The sequence below is a fragment of the Symphalangus syndactylus genome, chromosome 3 (genome assembly GCF_028878055.3).
Source record: "Symphalangus syndactylus isolate Jambi chromosome 3, NHGRI_mSymSyn1-v2.1_pri, whole genome shotgun sequence".
NCBI lineage: Eukaryota > Metazoa > Chordata > Mammalia > Primates > Hylobatidae > Symphalangus > Symphalangus syndactylus.
The window spans coordinates 7,559,322-7,582,287 of NC_072425.2; the positions used below are offsets into that span (position 1 = coordinate 7,559,322).

Consider the following 22,966-nt stretch of genomic DNA (forward strand, 5'->3'; position numbering starts at 1 on the left):
CACCCCCTGCACTTTCTCCCATCTACAGGGGTGAAGGGAGCCCCAGAACCCCAGCTCCCAGGGCCATCGCCATCTCCTGTGATACCCAGGGCCACCCCCAATCACACCCATTCCCATTCCAGGCCTCCCCTCCCACCTCCCTACCCAACTCAGTCCTGCTGCTGCGCCCGGAATTCGTGTCCATCACCCACAAACACAGTCCATGTTCTCAGCCTCTGAAAGGACTTCACCCTCACTGCTTCCCCCAGCCCTCGCCAGCAAGGCTGTTTTCCCTAAACCGTGGGCAGCCTCCCCACTCCTCCTCCCAAATTCCCCATAGGTCTCACTTCACCAGACGATGCCTCCCATGCCTGGGCCCTCGGTCCTCCCCCACCAAGTCCTTCTCCCTAACTTCCCAGCAGCGTCCACACCCGGTCGCTCAGGCAGCTCTGCTCTTTCTGCCCCTAAAGGCTTTCGCTACAGTAACCATGCGCCCCCGAGGCTCAGCCGTCCACTCGCGGTCCCATCCCAGTCCTTGCAGTTCACACCCTCCACCTCACCAGTCCCTCACCCACGGGCTCCTCACTCTCTGTCCTTCCCTCCCCACCCGTGGGCCTGGCACCCCCTGCAGGCGCCCTGCACAGGACGCGCCCGCTGCCCAGTGACCACACCAGGCACCCGGGTCCACTCACCGGCCACTCCTCCTACAGTCAAGTCCTCTCCCCTGCCACTTCCCCCATCCTGCCTCCTAGCCCAAGACCTGAGAAAATGGGAGGCAGCAGCAGGGGACTCCCAGTGTCTCCTCAGCGTCACCCCAGCATCTGCGCCCACCAGCCCTCCTCTGAGGACACCCCCGCTGTGCTGAGACCCCAGCCACCTGCTCATTCAGTGACAGTCCAGCCCCTGGACCATCCTCCACTCCTCACCCTACTGGGTCATTCCCATCAGCCCAGAAACATCTATTTCTTCTATCTTTAAAAAAAAACCCAGGCCGGGCGCGGTGGCTCACGCCTGTAATCCCAGCACTTTGGGAGGCCAAGGCAGGCGGATCACAAGGTCAGGAGATCGAGACCATCCTGGCTAACACAGTGAAACCCCGTCTCTACTAAAAATACAAAAATTAGCCGGGCGTGGTGGCGGTGCCTGTAGTCCCAGCTGCTGGGGGGGCTGAAGCAGGAGAATGGCGTGAACCCGGGAGACAGAGCTTGCAGTGAGCCGAGATTGTGCCACTGCACTCCAGCCTGGGCGACAGAGCAAGACTCCATCTCAAAAAAAAAAAAAAAAAGGCAAAAAAAGCATGCACTCCTGGCCAACCCTGACCTTCATCCCACTCCGTAGTGCCTCTCAGCTGGGTCTCCAGGCCTCTCCTGCTTCCTCAGCTCTCCCTCCAAAACACTGTTGTTCCTCAGCCCCTCCTCCCTGGGCTGCGGGGCACCCAATCTGCTGCCAGCTGCCCCCCCCCGCCCCAGCTGGCCAGGAAGGCCCGCCCAGAGCACACGGCTGCTCTCCCTCACCTGGGCTGATCTGGCCCAGTCAGTAGCTCAAACACCACTCACTGTGACAGCATCCAGATCCACAACCTGGCCCCAATCTCTTCTGAGCTCCACACCCCCAAACCCACTGCATGTGCCTGTCAGACAAGCCCTTGATCTTCCCATAACAGCCCACCTGGGCAAGTTCAGAGCCCTGGACCCTCCGAGACGCCTCTGCTGCTCACACCTACCCAGGACCTGCGCCTTCCACCCACCAGCCAGGCCAGCCCCGGACACCCAGCCTCACCTGGGTCCCCAGCTCCCACCAAAGCCCTCAGGCTGGGACTTCTCCGCCTGCCCTGGGGCTCTTGAAGAGAAAGACATGACTGGATAAACTCAGGCACGGATCCCCCAATGTAGACCACGATAAACCAAGGCACGGATCCGGCAGTGTAGACCACGATAAACCAAGGCACGGATCCAGCAGTGTAGACCACAATAAACCGAGGCACGGATCCAGCAGTGTAGACCACAATAAACCGAGGCACGGATCCAGCAGTGTAGACCACAATAAACCGAGGCATGGATCTGGCAGTGTAGATCACAATAAACTGAGTCACGGATCCAGCAGTGTAGACCACAACAAACTTAGGCATGGATCCAGCAGTGTAGACCACAAGCCCCATGCACAGGTGCAACAGAGTCCCAGGCGTCCCTGGCTCTGTCCCCGAGGATACCAGCTCAGAGACTTCCATACCCACGAGATCCCAGCACCATGGGCTTGTCTCGCCCAACAGGTCCCAACCTGTTCAGCTGTGGCCTCACACTCCAGGGAGGAGAGCTCGCCAACAGGGTGACACCTGGCAGACAGGCCATTGCCCCTGCATGCTATGAACTGCTACCCGGCTTTGAGGTCTCATCTGCTGGAAATGGCCCTGGCTCTGTGACTGTCACCCATGGCACATCCTGGGCCTCCAGGGCTCCTGTCCCTGGTGCGCACGGGGAGGTGAGAGGTGCCCCCTGGAATCGCAGGATAAAAACAAAGCAGCTGATCTGCGTCTTAGGGGCACCAAGCCCCGAGGGTGAGGGCTTCCTGCCAACCTCCCCCAGAAATTATATCAACCTCCCCCAGAAATTATATCAACCTCCCACAATCATTATATCCTCCCGCAGAAATTATATCCTTCTCCCCTATAAATTATTATATCATCCCCAGCTGCTGGTCACAGACAGGGCTGAGCAGTCCAGAGAGGCTGTGGCCCACAAAGCCCCAAGTATTGGCTCCATAGCACGAATGCCTGTGTCCATCTGAGCTGCATCCAACCCCAGGGCAGGCACAGAGACATCTCAGCCTCCACGTTTACCAAAATGCCTTTTATTTACATAACAGAAAATCTCACCGTGTGTCCAGCTGGCCCCGTCACGCCGCTGAAGGCGGCACTGCTGGGCAAGGAGAAACAAGGCCACAGATGCTCCTGGGCTTGCTCTGGCCACACCTGCGACCTGGGTTGCAGGGTGAGGTGGCTCCCTCCACACAGGCCCCAGGACACCCACCATGGCATGGGCCAGGCTGCTGCCCCCACACAGCCTCCACAAGGTCACGGGTCCATCTCCACAACCCCAAGGCAGTAAGCAGTGAGCCTCGCTTTCGCCAGGCTGGGCCAATGAAGAGGCCCCGCCCCCACCCTCAGGCCCTGCCCTCTCCCCTTGGAAAACAGGTGGTTTTTTCCTAACCCAGGAAAACGGAAAATGAGCACGCTTTCTATGGCTGTCAAAGTACAAGGAGAGGCTGTGCCCTCGGAGCCACCGCGTGGATGGCGGACGAGGTCCGGGAGCCAGCTCCAAAGAGCAGGAAGCAGGGGGCCATGACCGCAGGACAGGCCCAGCCACGGCCCCGGGGGGAAGGACTGCCCTGTACACCCAGGTCTGGGAGCCTCTTCTGGCTGAGCAGGGCCGCGACTCGGCATGGCCCCGGCACCTGAGCAGGTCTGGAGGACCCTCAGAGCGGGGCAGGGGCGGGCACGCTGGGGAGGGGCAGCTCCAGGGCCGGCGTCTCCACGGCCTGTGCCGGGCTGGGCTTCCGGTGGTCCAGCTGTTCCAGCTTCTCGCCAAGCTGGGAGTAAAGCTCCTTCACTGCCTCTCCGCTCTGTGGGGAACCACACCATGGGGCAGGCGAGGCGCATGGGCAGGCCCAGGGCACACAGGGTGGGTGCCCACCGACCACACACAGGCACCACAAGGGCAGCTTGGCAAGCACACACGGGCTGGTAGGGACGGGCTGGTAGGGACCAGGTGCCTTCACATGCAGCCCCCCCGGGCACCCACCTGGCCTGTGGGCTCCAGGGCCTTCTGCAAGGCCTCCAGCTTAGACGGGGCCACCCTGGGGTGCAGGTGAATGAGGAGCCGCAGCGCGTGCCGGTGCACGTTCTCCTTCCTGGAAAAGGCCGTGCAGGGCTGGGGCAGGAGGCAGGTCCTGCTGTCTGCCCAGGCCCAGCCCGGATGCAGGTGGCCAAGGCCCCTGGAGACAGGACATGGCCAGCCTTTGGGACCCTCCCCAGCTGTGCCCAGGCACCCTGCAGGGCCACGTGCGAGCCCCGGTGCCCAACAGACCCACCCGCGGACCCTCCACCCCAGGCTGGGGACAGCAGCCACCTCTCCGGCTGCTACGGACAAGAGCTGAGAGGGCAGAGCGGGCTGGATGGTACCCAGCGGGCCCACCTTGGAGAGGCGGTGAGGAAGAAGCCATCGAAGAGGCTGCTGCAGAAGTCCTCAAGGGCAAATTCGTCAGCCAGCAGCGCAAGGTTGCCCGTGAGCAGGTGGAGGAAGATGTCGCCAAAGGCCAAGTCGCCAAAGGTCTCCACTGCAGACACAGCAGGCGTCAGCCCAGTGCCACCCACCCTGCCCACCCCAGAAGGCACCTTTGTCCTCAGAGACCTCAGAACCTACTTCTGGGGGCGCGCACATGAGAGTTCTCAGTTGTTCTGAGGTGAATGGCACAGGGTCTCAGCAGGTGAAGAGGAGGGTGGGAGGTGGACGGGGGCAGGCGGTGGGGTGGGACCTTCAGCAGGGAAGCAGAGCTGCAGCCCGGGGACAGGAGGAGGATGGAGGGAGGAGGAGACAGAAAAACGAGGTGCTCCTCCAGTCCCAAGAGGCCTTTCCCAGCAGCCAAGCCCAGGAGAAACAAGCCTAACAAATACAGGGCTGGCGCCGGCTGCAGAGAATTCTCCCCGACTGCCAGCTACACTGAGCCACAGGAAAGAGAACGAAGCTCTTCCACATTCTTTTCTGAAGCCAGACACCAAAACACAACAAAGACAGCAAGCGTGCCCACAGACACCTCACGTCCGACCGCAGCACAGAAGCCACGGTGCATGGCAGACGTTTGCCAAGAGCAAGCGCAATGCCCCACACGGGGCCCCTGCAGGGAGGGAGGGCGGCTGCCTGCGGACTGATGCCTGTGGAATGATGCCAGAAGGAGCTGTGGCCAGGCCACATGGAGGTGACGTGTGCGGACAGGTTGAGGGTGGCCTTCCTAGTATCCCGGATGGGGCCTTTCCGAGGACAGACCCAGCTGGCGCCACCTACACCCACAGAGTGACAGAAACATTTCCAGGAGCTGGGCGCGGTGGCTCACGCCTGTAATCCCAGCACTTTGGGAGGCCGAGGCGGGCGGATCACGGGGTCAGGAGATCGAGACCATCCTGGCTAACACGGTGAAACCCCGTCTCTACTAAAAATACAAAAAATTAGCCAGGCGAGGTAGCAGGCGCCTGTAGTCCCAGCTACGCAGGAGGCTGAGGCAGGAGAATGGCGTGAACCCCAGGGGGCGGAGCCTGCAGTGAGCCGAGATCGCGCCACTGCACTCCAGCCTGGGTGAAAGAGCAAGACTCCTCAAAAAAAAAAAAAAAAAAAAAAAAAAAAAAAAATTTCCAGGAGTCCCAGGCCCCCGAGGTGCCTGCTTGCCACATCTCGCAGGGCCTTGGCCGGCCACATGGCCAGGTGGCCATAGGACACATGGCAGGCACATAGTCCCGACCAGGGGATCCAGCAGCAAGGCCCCACTGGGCAAATGCCCTGATTCCTGCAACTCCAGGGAACCCAAGACTGTGAGACCGGAGAGGGACGGCAGGCGCATTCCCAACCCTGACGGGACTGTCTGCACAGCAGGCAGGAGACACCTGCAGAAGCGCAGCCGCTGTCAGGCAGTTGGCAGAGGAGCAGCAGTGAACCCAGCTCAGATGTGACAGTGGCCCATGGTCCGTGGTCACTGTTTTTTTATGTTTCTGAGAAGAGTCTCACTCTGTCACCCAGGCTGGAGTGCAGTGGCGCAATCTCAGCTCACTGCAACCTCCACCTCCCGGCTTCAAGCGATTCTCCTGCCTCAGCCTCCCTCAGCTGGGATTACAGGTGTGTGCCACCACGCCGGGCTAATTTTTCTATTTTTAGTAGAGATGGGGTTTCGCCACGTTGGTCAGGCTGGTCTGGAACTCCTGACCTCAGGTGATCCGCCCGCCTCGGCCTCCCAAAGTGCTGGGATTACAAGGTGAGCCACGGAGCCCGGCCAGTTTTTTAAAGGCATTTAAAGGCAGTCTTTTTTTTTTTTTTTGAGACGGAGTCTCGCTCTGACACCCAGGCTGGAGTGCAGTGGTGCAATCTCGGCTCACTGCAACCTCTGCCTCCTGGTTTCAAGCGATTCTCCTGCCTCAGCCTCCCGAGTAGCTGGGACTACAGGCATGCATCACACATGCGGCTAATTTCTGTATTTTTAACAGAGATGGGATTCCACCACGTTGGCCAGGCTGGTCTGGAACTCCTGACTTCAGGTGATCCACCCGCCTTGGCCTCCCAAAGTGCTAGGATTACAGGCGTGAGCCACCGCACCCGGCCCCCCTCTTTTTTTTTTTTTTTTTGAGATGGAGTCTGGCTTTGTCACCCAGGCTGGAGGGCAGTGCTGTGATCTCAATTCACTGCAACCTCCGCCTCCCAGGTTCAAGCGATTCTCCTGTAAAGGCATCCTTCTTTCGTAGAGATGCCTACGTCTGCAGCCTGCATGCTGTGATGTCTCAGATTTACACCCAGACATCACACTGAGGGACAGACAGCCACACGCGGACCCCGGGGAGGTTGGAGATGGTGCTGGGTCCTCACCGTACCATGCTCTTGACTTTATATTCTTTCACAAATTCCCACCACAAAATGTTAAAAAATAAACAGGAGAGAATTCTAAAAATCAACATTCATTCTTACTAGAACCCACTAAAAACTTAGAAGCAAGCGTGCTCTCCCCAAATGGGACTGAAAATGCATATCCCAGCCTGTGGGGCAGCCACGTACTCCGAGAAGCCGCACTTCTGGTTCCCAGCCTGTTTCTAGCCACAATCAAATGAGAGGAAGAAACAGACACGCAAGGAAGGCCTCCCAGGTGAGTCTGTCATTGTGCAAACTCTACAGTGACTGACACAAATCCAGAAGGTGCCACCCACTGCACACTGGGCTGGGCCATGGCCTCGGGCCCCTGAGCTACACACCTGCACAGCACGTGGCTGTACCGAGTACCAGAGGCCGCTGGGACACAACGGCAACTGATTGTGTATCTAAATAGAGAAGTGGAGTAAAAATACAGTATTATCAGCTTATGTGACCGTGTGGTCGTATATGTGGTCCACGGTGGACAAAATGTTATGTGACACGTGACTGTACTGCAGTGGGCAGGCCAAGGCAAATCAAAGTTATTTATAACTATGTTCCCGGAAGTCTCAAAAAATAAACAAACCGGCTCTGCCCGGCGGCCAGCAGCCGGCAGCACGATGTCCCAATGCCCTCAAGAGCCTCCTTGAGCCTCCAGAAGGAGCGGCAGTGTTGGCGCCCGCAGAAGCCCAGGGGGTCATGTCTGCCTGCGCCATCTAATGCCACTGTCTATGGTCATTTGTTCAAGCAACAACAGGAAACCCAGGCCCAGGCGACCCAAGCTCAGTGAGAGAGTGGTGGGGACAGGTTAATACCCACAGGTAACTTCCTCCACAAAGAAAGCTGGAAAACGCATACACGCACAGTCCTCAAACACACCAGCCACCGAGAAACACACTAGGCACGTGCCGTGGTGTGGACGTCTCCCCAAGTTCACCATCGGAAACGTGATCCCCAACGCAACACTGCTGAGGTTGTGAGGGCCCCGTCCTCACCAAAGCGTTCTCACTGTTAGCACAGGAGTGGGCTCCTGATAAAAGGGTAAGTTTGGCCCCTTCTCTGTCTCCGTCTGTCTGTGTCTCATCTCTAGCTCTGTCTCTCATCTGTCTCTGTCCTGTGTCTCTCATCTGTCATCTCTGTCTCTCATCTCTCTGTGTCTCTCATCTCAGTCTGTGTGTCTCTGTCTCTCATCTTGGTCTGTGTCTCCCCTGCCCGTGCTCTCTTGCCCTCTGCCTTCCACCATGGGATGACACAGCAAAAAGCCCCGGCCACATGCAGGCCCCTTGACCTTGGACTTCCCATCCCAGCCCGCAGAACTGGGAGAAGTCCCTGCTCTTTGTTTTTTTGAGACGGAGTCTCACTCTGTCGCCCAGGCTGGAGTGCAATAGTGCGATCTCCACTCACTGCAACCTCCACCTCCCAGGTTCAAGGGATTCTCCTGCCTCAGCCTCCCAAGTAGCTGAGATTACAGGCACCCACCACCGTGTCCGACCAATTTTTGTTTTTTTTTAGTAGAGACAGGGTTTCACCATGTTGGCCAGACTGGTCTCGAACTCCTGACCTCGTGATCCACCCGCCTCAGCCTCCCAAAGCACTGGGATTACAGGCCTGAGCCACCGTGCCCGGCCGTCCCTGCCCCTTCTACACTACTCAGTCTCAAGTCTCTGTTAGAGCAGCATAATGAGGACTAAGACAGCAAACCCCAGACAAGGCCTGAGTCAGCAAGGAAGAGCCCAGGGTCTGTGTCACAGTGGGTACCGCAAGGCTAAAGAGGCTCCATCTCCCATGGGACCCGCAGCAGGCTAGAGGCCCTGTCTCCCACGGGACCTGCAGCTCTACTCTTGAAGGTGCCCATTTGGACCCTTCCTCTTCTTCCTGGCTTGCAACAACCCCTCCCCCGTCAAGGCCCCCAGGAGGAAGTGGGCCTGTCACCACCTGGGGTGGGCAACTGGGGCAGGGGATCTCTCTCCCTCCCCTTTGCTCCATCCTCTGAGCACCTGAGAGGTCCCAAGCCCCTCTCCAGTTAGGAGGAAATAAAGACAGCTCTTGCATCACCTTTTTGTGGGAAAGCACAAAGCTGAACTTCCTCTCCCTTTCCTCCTAGTAAAGTAAACTACAGACAAAAGTAAAAGTGAAAACGAGGCTGGGAGCAGTGGCTCACGCCTGTCATCCCAGCACTTTGGGAGTCTGAGGCGGGCGGAAGTCAGGAGTTCGAGACCAGCCCAACCAACATGGAGAAACCCCGTCTCTATTAAAAATACAAAAATTAGCCTGGCGTGGTGGCATGCGCCTGTAATCCCAGCTACTCAGGAAGGTGAGGCATGAGAAATCACTTGAACCTGGGAGGCAGGGGCTGCAGTGAGCTGAGGTCGCACCACTGCACTCCAGCCTGGGCGACAGAGCAAGACTCCATCTCAAAAAAAAAAAAAAAAAGTGAAAACAAAGCTAGCGAAGTTGGAGGTAGGCTCGGGAGACACGGCAGCTCCTGGGGGCCGTGGGGTCTGCACCCGGGGCAGGATTGCATGCGGCAGCTGCCGCAAGGAAGGCACAGCCAGGCACCGCCTGTCAGGACTTACCCAGCCCCGGCAGCAGGCGGAGGAGCGCGTTCTTGTTCCTCTGCTTGGTGATGTGCAGGACGTAGTACAGCCCCACCTCGCAGGCCATGCGCTGCTCCTGCAGAAACCTGTGCCCGGGGCGCCATCAGCCCCGCCTCAGCCCCCACACCGACCCCTGCCCACCCGAGGCAGCCCCCTGGGCAACAGTGCCACCCCTGCGCCATGGCCACCCCTGCGCCACGGCCACCCCTGCGCCACGGCCACCCCTGCACCACGGCCCCACAGCCCGTACTTAGTGAAACTTTCGGGAAGGGTGTTTGGATATGAGACTGGGGCTTTCTCCTCAGCCGGGAGTTTCTGGTCCACACTGAAGGTGTAGTCATCCACCAGGAAGGACATGAGCATCGGCAGGAACCTGGTGATGAGCTCCACCTCCTACAAGCAGGGAGGCCATGAGCGGGCCCCGCCCCGCCCCGACGTGACACACACCCTGCCTCTGGCCCTCCCACTCCCCCAGATACCTCACCAACCCTCCCTCCTCTCCAGGTCTCCAGGTCCCTCTTCCCACCTCCCGAGTCCCCCACCCAGGCCATCTCCTCAAACCCCCTTCTGGGTCTGGACCCACATGGAGTAGTCACCACCTGTGGCCAGCCACAGTCCACAGAGACACCCCAGAACCAGCCACGGTCCACGGAGACACCCCAGAACCAGCCACGGTCCACGGAGACACCCCAGAACCAGCCACGGTCCACGGAGACACCCCAGAACCAGCCACGGTCCACGGAGACACCCCAGAACCAGCCACGGTCCACGGAGACACCCCAGAACTCCCCTGGTGGGCATTTTCCCAAAAGGAAGGTGGGCACCTCCAGGCAGGAATCTTTGGGACCAAAGGGGCCTCCACAATCACCTTGCTAGCACCTCCCCCTCCACCCCACTTCCAGCCCACAACCCCTCGTGGGAAATTGGCAGCTCCCACAGGAGGCTCGTTACCATCTTGGGCTCCTTGAAGACCTGGCTGTCGATCATGTCCCAGGCTCCCTGGCCCAGTGCCAGCAGCCGGAGCAGCAGCAGGAGGTCGGGGCTGTCCTGTAGGGAGGACGGGCTCAGTGCCTCTCCCAGGCAGCTATGTCCTGGCCATGGAGCTCCTCTGACCCTACTCGTTACTCAGGAGGGTCTCTGGTGCCCATGGCCAGGACCACACAACTGCGATCACCAGCCCCGCACACGGGGTGGAACCCAGCCTCACAGCCAGGAAGCACACGCCTCTACCTGGGCCACCGCAGTCCACATCCCCGACCACCAGAGCGGCCGGCAGGGTGGCCACATGGCCCCGACAGCTGCTGGCCAAGCCCACACTCACCCTGGGCAGCGTCTCCTGGCCGACCAGCTCCTGCAGGTGCCTGACAGTGCTCAGTGCCAGCGTGTTGATGGCGAAGGGGTCACACAGGATCATGGACAGGTCCCTGGAAGGAGGCCGCCTTGGCGTTAATGCGACGCCTGTTGCCCCTCCCTTCAGTGGCACAGTCCTCAGGAAGGGTGGCCTAGGCTGAATTCAGGACTGGCAGTGGGTGCCCATCACATGCTGGGTTTCTTAAAAAAAGCTTAAGGATGGCCGGGCGCAGTGGCTCACGCCTGTAATCCCAGCACTGTAAGCCGAGGCGGATGGATCACCAGGCGGATGGATCACCAGGTCAGGAGATTGAGACCAGCCTGGCTAACAAAGTGAAACCCTATCTCTACTAAAAATACAAAAAATTAGCCAGGTGTGGTGGCGGGTGCCTGTAGTCCCAGCTACTCGGGAGGCTGAGGCAGGAGAATCACTTGAACCTGGGAGGCGGAGCTTGCAGTGAGTCAGGATCGCGCCACTGCACTCCAGCCTGGGCAAGAGAGCGAGACTCCGTCTCAAAAAAAAAAAAAGCTTAAAGTTTGCAATTGTCCTTAACGTATTCAAAGATGTTTCAAATTAAAAAGTTAAAAAAACAAACAAAAAAAGGCTGGGTGTGGTGGCTCACGCCTGTAATCCCAGCACTTCGGGATGCTGAGGCGGGTGGATTGCTTGCTTGAGACCAGCCTGGGCAAGGTGGTGAAATCCCATCTCTACTAAAGATAACAAAAATCGGCCAGGCGCAGCGGTGTGTGCCTGTAATCCCAGCACTTCGGGAGGCTGAGACAGCAGAATCAATGCCCAGGAGGTTGAGGGAGACTGTACCACTGCACTAAAGCCTGGGTGACAGAGACCTTGTCTCAGAAAAAAAAAAAAAAAAAAAAAAAGAAAAAAGTGGCAAAGGCAGGGCCAAGCAGCACTGTGTCTGTACACCAGCCAGAGGATGCTGGAAAGCAAATGCCAATAGATGCCCCTCAGCTCAGAGGCTGACCCCACGCCGCTGCAGACACCAGACCCCAGCCCCTGGGCCTGGCTCCAGAATGCAGAATTGAGGAGGGAGACTTTGCTACCCACACACATCCCAACAACCATGTCTCTAAGCCGTGGGCCAGCAGTACCCGGCATAGCTCTATTGAAACATCCAGGCCAGGCACAGTGGCTCACGCCTGTAATCCCAACACTTTGGAAGGCTGAGGCGGGTGGATCACCTGAGGTCAGGAGTTCAAGACCAGCCTGGCCAACATGGTGAAACCCTGTCTCTACTAAAAAATACAAAAATTACCTGGGCGCAGTGGCGCATGCCTGTAATCCCAGCTACTTGGGAGGCTGAGGCAGGAGAATGGCTTAAGCCTGGGAGGCAGAGGTTGCAGTGAGCAGAGATTGCACCATTGCACTCCATCCTGGGCTACAGAACGAGACTCTGTCTCGAAAAAAAACAAAAGAAAAAACAACATCCGGGAATAAATGCCTGCTACCCACGACAAAACACAGCGAGCGCAGACTGGATTCACACAGGGCCCTGAGGGGCAGAGGCCTTGTGGAGCCGACCCTCACCCCAGCACCTGCTCCTGGCCCTTCTTGACTCCATCGAGAAACCCCTGCAGCTCCCGCGCCCTCTTGCTGTCCACGAACCGCTCTCGGATGCAGGCGTCCAGGCACCAGGTGAACTGCAAGGAGAAAGCACGGTCGGGACCAGCCCAAACCTCCCAGGACGACCAGAGACCCAGGCCCCAAACACAGCCCCAGGCCCTGGCCTTTTGTTCAATCATAGCTGCTTTGAGGGGGCAGCAGGCACCAGTCTTCCTGATGGTGCAGTGTTCCCCACACCTCCTGGCCAAAGCAGCAGGGTCAGGACAGTGGTGGAGAAAGTGATGATGTTTCTTTCTAAAAAGGGACTCTCTCATGGCACCCTGAGTGTAGGGGTGGCCACTGCAGCACTCCAAACAATGGAAGCCTCGGAGGGTGACTCCAGAGTCCCGGAAAGATGGTCCCGGGGCTGGAGGGTCCATATGAAGGGACACCCCATTCCTAGAGCACCCAGGACCTGGCCAGCAAGCAGCCCCCAGGGTTCTGGGGAAGGGGAGGGCCACGGGCCATGGGGAAAGATGGGAGGAAGCTGGGGCAATGGTCAAGGTCCAGCCCATAGGTCATACAGCCCTCAGGAACAGAGAAAGGGCTGGATGGGGCAAGGGAGTCCCCAGGAACGGCCAGGTCTCTGGCTCAGATGCAGGGGACTAGCCTCCTTCCCCCATGAGGGTCTGGAGAGGAGCCAAAGGGCCAGCACACAGGAAAGACCACAGCCCAGGAAACAGGCTTGGGATAGAAGGGCGCCCAGGTGGTCCCCAGCCCAGCCAAACCCACGGAGAGGAGGAGCCAAGAGGGCCAGGGGGAAGGAGGGAGGGAGGGTGGGCAGCGCTACCTTCAGGAGGGTGGGGGGGAGGAGGGAGGGCCGGGGAGTGTGGGGGAAGGAGGAAGGGAAGGCAGTGCTACCCTCAGGAGGGCGGGGGGAAGGAGGGAGGGCAGTGCTACCTTGTGGCACGGGTCCACGGTGCAGATCTCACCCACGTCCAGGTCGTGCAGGGACATGAGCAGCTCAGCCCGAAGCGTGCAGTAGTGCACGTTCCGCGTGCGCAGAAAGAGCGTGCGCAGAAACTGCAGCACCATGTCATACAGCTTCACGTTCTTCCCCACCATCTGCGTCAGCCGCTGCACCACCTGCAGCAAGAAGCACCGTCAGGCCCCAGGACCCTCCTGGGCTCCACCACAGACACAGGGACGTCACGCCTAGCGACAGCGTGGCCCTCTCTCCGGACATCTGTCCTTCCTACTTTTTGGCAGAAAACGTTCCCTCCTCTCATTAAATATTGGCACCCAGTCTGATGGTAGCAGGTTCTGTTATTTTTATTTTTTTTATTACTTTTTTTGAGACAAGGCCTTGCTCTGTTGCCCAGGCTTGAGTGCACTGGTGCAATCATAGCTCACTGCAGCCTTGACCTCCTGGGCTCAAGTGATCCTCCTGCCTCAGCCTCCCAAGTAGCTGGGACTACAATTGCATGCCACGACACCCAACTGTGGGCGGCAAGCCACCCAGGTGCTGAGGCAAGAGACGGAGAGCACGAGCTGTTCCAGTGTAATAAAATACATAAGAATAGCTATACTACAAATCACAGATATGATTATATTTGAATATTAATTATTATCTTGTAGCAATTATTCTTTATTCCAGTATTATAATAATCCTCACTCTACAATCATAACCTAGGAAAAACCAGGCCATATAGAGATAGGAGCTGAGGGGACATAGAAGTGACCAGAAGACAAGAGTTCGAGCCTTCTGTTACACCCAGACAGGGCCACTAGAGGGCTCCTTGGTCTAGCGGTAACGCCAGCATCTGGGAAGACGCCTGTTGCCAAGCGGACCCTGATCTAGAGGTAGCGTCAGTGTCAAGGAAAAACACCTGCTACTTAGCAGACAGGGAAAGGGAGTCTCCCTTTCCCTGGGGGAGTTTAGAGAAGACTCTGCTCCTCCACCTCTTGAGGGCCTGACATCAGTCAGACCCGCCTGCAGTTATCCGGAGGCCTAACCGTCTCCCTGTGATGCTGTGCTTCAGTGGTCACGCTCCTAGTCCACCTTCATGTTCCATCCTGTACACCTGGCTCTGCCTTTTAGATAGCAGTAGAAAATTAGTGGAAGTACTAAAAGTCTCTGATATGCAGAAATAATGGCATAAGCTGTTTCTCTCTCTCCTCTCTCTCTGCCTAGGCTGCCAGGCAGGGAAGGGCCCCCTGTCCAGTGGACACGTGACCATGACCTTACCTATCATTGGAGATGGCTCACACTCCTTACCCTGCCCCTTTGTCTTGTATCCAATAAATATCAGCACAGCCTGGCATTCGGGGCCACTACCAGTCTCCACGTCTTGGTGGTAATGGTCCCCTGGGCCCAGCTGTCTTTTATCTTTGTCTTGTGTCTTTACTTCTACAATCTCTCGTCTCTGCACACGGGGAGAAAAACCCACTGACCCTGTGGGGCTGGTCCCTACACCCAACCAATTTTTTTTTTTTTTTTTTTTTTTTTTTTTTTTTCAGAGACGGAGTCTTGCGCTGTCACCCAGGCTGGAGTGCAATGGCAAGATCTTGGTTCACTGCAACCTCCACCTCCCGGATTCAAGCTATTCTCCTGTCTCAGCCTCCTAAGTAGTTGGGATTACAGGCACTGGCCACCACGCCTGGCTAGTTTTTTGTATTGTAGTAGAGACGGGGTTTCACCATGTTGCCCGGGCTGGTCTTGAATTTCTGAGCTCAGGTGATGCACCCGCCTCGGCCTCCCAAAGTGTGAGCCACACACCTGACCCAGTTTCACTTTTTTTTTTTTTTGGGAACCAAGTCATGCTGTCACCCAGGCTGGAGTGCAGTGGCGCGATCTCAGCTCACCGCAAGCTCCGCCTCCCGGATTCACGCCATTCTCCTGCCTCGGCCTCCCGAGCAGCTAGGACTACAGGCACCCATCACCACACCCGGCTTAATTTTTTGTATTTTTAGTAGATGGGGTTTCACCATGTTAGCCAGGATGGTCTCAATCTCCTGACCTCATGATCCATCCGCCTCGACCTCCCAAAGTGCAGGGATTACGGCTGTGAGCCACAGCACCCAGCTTTTTTTTTTTTTTTTTTTTTTGCAACTGAGTCTCACTCTGTTGCCTAGTACAGTGGCACAATCTTGGCTCACTGCAACCTCCGCCTCCCGGGTTCAAGTGATTCTCCTGCCTCAGCCTCCTGCGTAGCTGGGATTATAGGTGCACACCACCACGTCTGGTTAATTTTTGTATTTTTAGTAGAGATGGGTTTTTACCATGTTGGTCAGGCTGGTCTCGAACTCCTGACCTCGTGATCCACCCACCTCAGCCTCCCACTGGGATTACGGGTGTGAGCCACCACGCCTGGCCTAATTTAACTTTTTTTTTTCTTTTTTGTTTTTTTGAGACGGAGTCTCGCTCTGTCACCCAGGCTGGAGCGCAGTGGCGCAATCTCAGCTCACTGCAAGCTTCGCCTCCTGGGTTCACGCCATTCTCCTGCCTCAGCCTCCTGAGTAGCTGGGACTACAGGTGCCCGCCACCACGCCCAGCTAATTTTTTGTATTTTTAGTAGAGACAGGGTTTCACCGTGGTCTCAATCTCCCGACCTCGTGATCCACCCACCTCGGCCTCCCAAAGTGCTGGGATTACAGGCGTGAGCCACCACTCCCGGCCTAATTTAACTTTTTAAAAGAGAATCAGGCTGGGTACGGTGGCTCATGCCTGTAATTGCAGCAAATTGGGAGGCCAAGGTGGGTGGATTACCTGAGGCCAGGAGTTCAAGAAAAGCCTGGCCAACATGGTGAAACCCCATCTCTACTAAAAATACAAAAATTAGTCGGGCGTGGTGGTGGGCGCCTGTAATCCCAGCTACTCGGGAGGTTGAGGCAGGAGAATCACTTGAACCTGGGAGACTGAGGTTGCAGTGAGCCGAGCGAGATCACACCACTGCACTCCAGCCTGGGCAACAGAAAGAGACTACATCTCAAAAAAGTAAAATAAAATAAAATAAAATAAAACAAAATATAAAATTAAATTAAAATAAAATAAATAAAAAATAAAAAAATAAAATAAATTTTAAAAATTAAAAAAATTAATAAAATAAAATAGCCGGGCTCAGTGGCTCACGCCCGTAATCCCAGCACTTTGGGAGGCCGAGGTGGGTGGATCACGAGGTCAGGAGATCAAGACCATCCTGGCTAACGGTGAAACCCCGTCTCTACTAAAAATACAAAAAAAAATAGCTGGGCATGGTGGTGGGCGCCTGTAGTCCCAGCTACTCGGGAGGCTGAGGCAGGAGAATGGAGTGAACCCAGGAGGCGGAGCTTGCCGTGAGCCGAGATTGCACCACTGCACTCCAGCCTGGGCAACAGAGCGAGATTCTGTCTCAGAAATAAAATAAAATAAATAAATAAAAATAAAAATAGGCCGGGCACGGTGGTTCACGCCTATAATGCCAGCACTTTGGGAGGCCGAAGCAGGTGGATCACAAGGTCAGGAGATGAAGACCATCCTGGCTAACACAGTGAAACCCCGTCTCTACTAAAAAAAAAAAATACAAAAAATTAGCCGGGCGTGGTGACAGGCGCCTGTAGTCCCAGCTACTTGGAAGGCTGAGGCAGGAGAATGGAGTGAACCTGGGAGGCGGAGCTTGCAGTGAGCCGAGATCGTGCCACTGCACTCCAGCCTGAGTGACAGAGCAAGACCCTGTCTCAAAAAAATAATAATAATAAATAATAAAAAAAAATAAACAATAAAAAAATAAAAAATAAAATAAATTAAAAAAATAATAAAATAAGATATATATATATATAAAAAATAAAACAATAGGCCGGGAGCGGTGGCTCACGCTTGTAATCCCAGCACTTTGGGAGGCCGAGGTGGGCGGATCACGAGGTCAGGAGATCGAGATCACGGTGAAACCCCGTCTCTACTAAAAATACAAAAAATTAGCCGGCATGGTGGCGGGCGCCTGTAGTCCCAGCTACTCGGAGAGGCTGAGGCAGGAGAATAGCGTGAACCCGGGAGGCGGAGCTTGCAGTGAGCCGAGATGGCGCCATTGCTCTCCAGCGTGGGCGACAGAGCGAGACTCCGTCTCAAAAAAATAAACAAATAAATAAATAAAAATAAAATAATATAAAAATAAAAGAGAATCAACCTAGGACTAAGCCAACCAGGCAAGTCCCTCACAGACGGAATCAGTATAGGCAGCACCAAGTCACCAGAAGACACGGGAATAGGAGGAAGGCCTGGGAAATGCAGAGCACCCCACAGTTAGCAGAGAGGTCCAAGGGCTCTGTCTGACAGCAATGGAACAAGAAAAAAGCCCATGGAGGACCTTACTGGAAATAAACAGGGAAGGGAGGACAGAGGTGGCACTAGCCACCCCCAACATGCCTGCTGCTGCCCGTGCAAGTGGTCAGGAACCACGGCCCAAAGGGAACCCAGGGCCACACTAACCGCTCAGAATTTGAAGTGCAGTAGTTCAGATGGGCTCTAAGCGTGAAAGACTCACCAGATTTCAAATCTTAGTGATCCTCCCGCAAAAAGCATTATAGCTCAATATTTTTTTTTCCTTTTGAGACAGGGTCTCTCACTCTGTCGCCCAGGGTGGAGTGCAGTGGCTCAATCATATCTCACTGCAGCCTCAATATCCGGGGCCTAAGCAATCCTCCTGCTTCGGCCCCCTGAGTAGTTGAGACAACAGGTATGTACCACCATGCTTAGCTAAACTTTTTTTTCTTGTAGAAACAAGGTCTCCCTTTGGTCTTTAACTACTAAGCTCAAGCGATCCTCCCGCCTCCACCTCCCAAAGTACTAGGAGTACAGGCGTGAGCCACTGTACCCAGCCCAATGTTTCGCATGAATTACACGCTGAACAATAATATTTTGGATATACTGGACCAAAGAAAACATTAATGAAGTTGATGTCACTTTTTTTTTCTTAATGTGGATACTGAAAAATCTTAACTTATAGTTCCCTTTTTCCACTGAACGGTGCTAGTTTAAAGTTGGTTAGGGCCAGGTGCAGTAGCTCACACTTGTAATCCCAGAACTTTGGGAGGCCAAGGTGGGCGGGTCACCTGAGGTCAGGAGTTCGAGACCAGCCTGGTCAACATGGTGAAACCCTGTCTGTACTAAACAAAAAAATACAAAAATTAGCCAGGCATGGTGGGGCGCACCTGTAGTCTCAGCTACTCGAGACGCTGAGGCAGGAGAATCGCTTGAACTCAGGAGGCAGAGGTTGCAGTGAGCCGAGATCAAGGCACTGCACTCCAGTCTGGGTGACAGAGCAAGACTCTGTCTCAAAAAAAAAAAAAAAAAAAAAAATTGGCTAATTAAAAAATCTCACAACCAGTTGCGGTTGCTCACACCTATAACCCCAGCACTTCAGGAGGCCGAGATGTGCAGACAGATTACTTGAGCCCAGGAGTTCGAGACCAGCCTGGGCAACACAGCGAAACACCACCTCTACAAAAAATATATAAATTAGCCAGGCATGGTGTCACACACCGGTGGTCCCAGCTACTTAGGAGACTGAGGTAGGAGGATTGCTTGAGTCCAGGAGGTCGAGGCTGCAGTGAGCCATGATCACGCCACTGTACTCCAACCTGGGTGACAGTGAGACCCTGTCTCAAAAAAAAAAAAAAAAAAAAAAAAACCCCAAGAAATCTCGGCTAGGCGTGGTGCCTCACGTCCGTAATCCCAGCACTTTAGAAGGCTGATGTGGGAGGATCGCTTCAGCCCACGAGTTCAAGGTCAGCCTGAGCAACATAGCCAGACCCCATCTCTACAAAAAAAAAATTTTTTAATTAGCCCAAGTGTGGTGGCATGTGCCTGTGGTCCCAGCTACTCAGGAAGATCGCTTTAGCTCAGAAGGTCAAAGCTGCAGTGGGCCGTGATCACGCCACTACACTCCAGCCTGTGCAACAGAACGAGACCCTGTCACTTAAAAAAGAATAAAAAGAAAAAAAGCCGGGCTCGGTGGCTCACGCCTGTAATCCCAGCACTTTGGGAGGCAGAGGCAGGTGGATCACGAGTTCAGGAGATCATCGAGACCATCCTGGCTAACACAGTGAAACCCCGTCTCTATTAAAATATAAAAAATTAGCCGGGCTTGGTGGCACGCGTCTGTAGTCCCAGCTACTCGGGAGGCTGAGGCAGGAGAATCGCTTCAACCCAGAAGGTAGAAGTTGCAATAAGCTGAGATTGCGCCACTGCACTCCAGCCTGGGTGACAGAGCAAGACTCCGTCTCAAAAAAAAAACAGAAAAAAAAAAAGGGCCAGGCAGAGTGACTCGTGCCTATAATCCCAGCAATTTGGGAAGCCAGCCGGGTGCAGTGGCTCACGCCTGTAATCCCAGCACTTTGGGAGGCCGAGGTGGGTGGATCACAAGGTCAGATCGAGACCATCCTGGCTAACACGGTGAAACCCCGTCTCTACTAAAAATACAAAAAATTAGCCGGGCGTGATGGCGGGCGCCCGTAGTCCCAGCTACTCGGGAGGCTGAGGCAAGAGAATGGCGTGAACCCGGGAGGTGGAGGTTGCAGTGAGCCGAGATTGTGCCATTGCACTCCAGCCTGGGTGACAGAGCGAGACTCTGTCTCAAAAAAAAAAAAAAAAAAAAAATTGGGAAGCCAAGGCAGGCGTATCACTTGAGCTCAGAAGTTCGAGACCAGCCTGGCAAACATGATGATACTAAAACTACAAAAATTAGCTGGGCATGATGGCACATGCCTATAATCCCAGCTACTGGGGTGGCTGAGGCAGAAGAATAGCTTGAACCTGGGAGGCAGAGGCTGCAGCGAACTGAGATCACACCATTGCACTTCAGCCTGGGTGATGAGAGTCAAACTCTCCTCTCAAAAAAAAACAGACAAAAAGGGCCAGGTGCAGTGGCTCACATCTGTAATCCCAGCATTTTGGGAGGCTGAGACAGGTAGATCATGGGACCAGGAGATAGAGACCATCCTGGCTAACACAGTGAAATGCCGGCTCTACTAAAAATACAAAAAATTAGCCAGGCATGGTGGAGGGCGCCTGTAGTCCCAGCTACTTGGGAGACTGAGGCAGGAGAATGGAGTGAACCTGGGAGGCGGAGCTTGCAGGGAGCCAAGATCACGCCACTGCACTCCAGCCTGGGTAACAGAGCAAGACTCCATCTCAAAAAAAAAAAAAAAAAAAGTAGGGGAGAGGAAATGCTGTAACTTCACATCAGGGGCCCTTCTGCAGATTTTAAATGTTGTCCATAAATCACTTTAACGAAAAGTAAAATACAAACAGAAAAACAACCAACTTTCTTTCCAGCACCTGTACAAGCCAGCCCTCCCCCACCACCCAGCCAAGAAGCAGAACCACCCAACCATTCACAGGGCAGCAGAGTGCTGATCCCCAGCAGCTGAAGGGGCTAGCCATGGCATCCCCATGCCCCACCCTGCACACGGCCTGTCCCCTCACCTCGCCCTGGCGCCTGGTCTTGGGGGAAGGACTGAAGAAGTTGTGCAGGACAGAGAGCTCTGTACTGAAGAGAGCGCTCTCCTTCTCCAGGATGTACTGCTTCAGCAGTGGGGAAACCTCGTCCCCAAAGAGGGCCTGGTTGTCTTGCCAGATCTGCCGCTTCACCTCCACAGCGCAGGCTCGATACAGCTCCTTGTCAGCCATAACTAGCTTCAGTTTTTTCTCAGGAACCTACATGACACCACAGGCTGCCTGTGAGTGGCACCTGTGTCCCTGGGTCTCCTTCAAGACAAGCCCATAGGCCTCAGCCCCCCAGAGACGACCTCGAGTAAGCCCCACCCCACAGGGCACCTATGACTGGTTCCCCGGCCCCAGCAGGTTCAGGCAGACATGCTAAATATCAACAGCTCTTTCCTAGGAGGGGCCCCACACCCCAACTCCAGTGCTAAGGTTCAGTCTCCACGTGGCTCATGTGGGAGAAGTCAGCACAGAGCTCACCATGGACAGCACTCGGGCAGGCAGCATAGGAAGCTCCCGAAACTAGGCGGCCACCGGAACTTCCACTAACCAAGGGCATGAGGGTGGGCGGACGGTCCAAGCCATCAGGGTTAGGGTTAGGGCCCTACCTTGGGCAGGTGCTTCATGACGCACATCACCACGGGCTGCAGGGACGGCATCTTCACCAGAGAAAAGCTCTTTTCCAGAAGGTCTTCCAGCTTCTTGTACCTGGAACAACTCACAGGATTAATAATGCAGCGATGCACCAAATCACAGCAGCTATCTGCTTGTCCCCACACAGATAACAGCTACCAGGACAAGCCTCCACGCGCAGAACACATGGGTCAAGGGTTCACTCAGACACAGGCCCAGGCCACCTCTGGGAGCAAGGATATGGAGCCAAAAGGACCATAAATGCCCCTGAGTCGATCCGAGGCTGAGAGGCCTGCTGCACATCTCACCTGCCCACCCCTCCCGCTAACCCACCTTTCCTCAGCCTTCCCCTCCGAAGCGATGGCTGACACTCGCTCCAGCAGCTTGTCCCGCAGCTCATCGAACACCGACTGGTGGAACTCCAGCCGCGGCGTCCCGTGCAGGTCCAAGAAGGGGAGGGCTGACTGAAGAGAGGGAAGCAGCACGCCATTCTCTGTCTGAGAAAGCCAAGAGAAACCTCAAACGCAGCCCAGTGCGCCCGGGCACCCCGAGGTCCTGAGAGCACAGGGAGGCACGAACCCAGGTGTTCCCAGCCGTGCTGGCGGTAACCGCAGCCACCGAAAGCTACCCAGCCGTCCAGCAAAGGGGTGCTGGCCCCGGACTCCACCCCCAGAACAGGACTCAGCCACCAGCAGAAAGCCGGAAAACTTCCGGCGCCTCCGCCAGGCCCGACTCCCAAGCAGGCGGCCCGGCCCTCGCACTGGGCTCCCCCCGCCCCGGGGGCCGCCCCACCTGGAACTGCTCGATGGCCTTGAGCGGCTCCGTGCAGTTGGTCAGGGTCTCCTTCAGGTCCTCGCCGTTGGCCACGCCCAGGTCCTGTAGCCCCGCGAACATGGCCGAGACCCCGGCCACCGCCCGGCTAGGCGCCCCATCCCCAGCCCGCTCCCCCGGCGCCGCCGCAGACGCCCCGGAAGCCCGCTCCGCCGGGCCTCGGGGGCCGCCCGAGCCGCGCTCCCCGGCGCCCTCCAGCTCGGCCAGGTACCGCGCGCGTCCCGCAGCCGCGCACTTCCGCCCCGCACCGCCCAGGTCCGCCCGCCAAGCGGCCCCCAGGAAACACCGCCGGGGCCGCGCGCAGGTTCCTGGGAACACCTCCCTCACCCGGCACGAGAGGCCCCGCCCAGCCAGCCCAGCGCGCATGCGCCCGCCAGGTCCCGCCCGCGCCCGGGGTTTCTGGCCGAAGCGGGCGGGTTGAGAGCGTGGGGGTCGGACGCAGGGTCCGCCTGCTCCGGGAACGGACATCATCTCAGCCGAGTGAATTTCGTCTACATAAGCGTGGAAAACGCTCTTGCAGATCTCGCGGCAGCCACGCGTCGCCGGGACGTTTTGCAGGGGGTTGAGCTCCCCGCCCCTCTGCCCCGCAGGGGCCGGACACAGGCGCAGACTCCCTCCTGAGCGTGGCTTCCTCTGCGTGAAACGGGCACGAAACCCACCCCAGCGCTGTCTCCAAGACTGAGATCTGAGCGCCTTCAGGGGGCCGGGGCCTGGCGGAAACCGGGCCCGCAGCGTGAGCGCGAGCGACGGCCGCCCTCCCCGGTACCGGGAGGCTGTGGCGCCCACCGAGCTCCGCGGAGCCGTGAAGGAGAGTCCAGTTTCCACAGTGTCCCTTCTTATCCCAGGCGGGTGGGCTCCCTGGGCCTCCCCGCCT

At 56.4% G+C, this 22,966-nt stretch overlaps 1 protein-coding gene across 1 annotated transcript; it reads right to left on the minus strand.

Moving 5' to 3' along the window:
• Nucleotides 1–2,810: 2,810 nt before the first annotated feature.
• NELFB (negative elongation factor complex member B) lies at nucleotides 2,811–22,578 on the minus strand. The gene is made up of 13 exons (XM_055270208.1): nucleotides 22,054–22,578; nucleotides 21,595–21,758; nucleotides 21,237–21,336; nucleotides 20,611–20,841; nucleotides 13,110–13,295; nucleotides 12,135–12,247; nucleotides 10,557–10,659; nucleotides 10,187–10,282; nucleotides 9,486–9,628; nucleotides 9,215–9,321; nucleotides 4,170–4,311; nucleotides 3,777–3,885; nucleotides 2,811–3,597 (listed from the first exon to the last, which is right to left on the minus strand). Exons 1-13 carry the CDS (start codon nucleotides 22,561–22,563, stop codon nucleotides 3,451–3,453), a joined length of 2,151 nt encoding a protein of 716 aa, XP_055126183.1. The 5' UTR covers nucleotides 22,564–22,578; the 3' UTR covers nucleotides 2,811–3,450.
• Between the last annotated feature and the right edge of the window lie 388 nt (nucleotides 22,579–22,966).

What these genes read in the sequence shown, in the direction of transcription:
- NELFB (XM_055270208.1), bottom strand. Translation starts at nt 22,563, where the DNA reads ATGATGTCCGTTCCCGGAGCAGGCGGACCCTGCGTCCGACCCCCACGC. An exon ending in TCATGAAGCACCTGCCCAAG is followed by an intron (nt 20,842 to 21,236) that starts GTAGGGCCCTAA and finishes GGTGTCATGTAG; the next exon opens with GTTCCTGAGAAAAAACTGAA. An exon ending in TTCCTCACCGCCTCTCCAAG is followed by an intron (nt 3,886 to 4,169) that starts GTGGGCCCGCTG and finishes GGCCTTTTCCAG; the next exon opens with GAAGGAGAACGTGCACCGGC.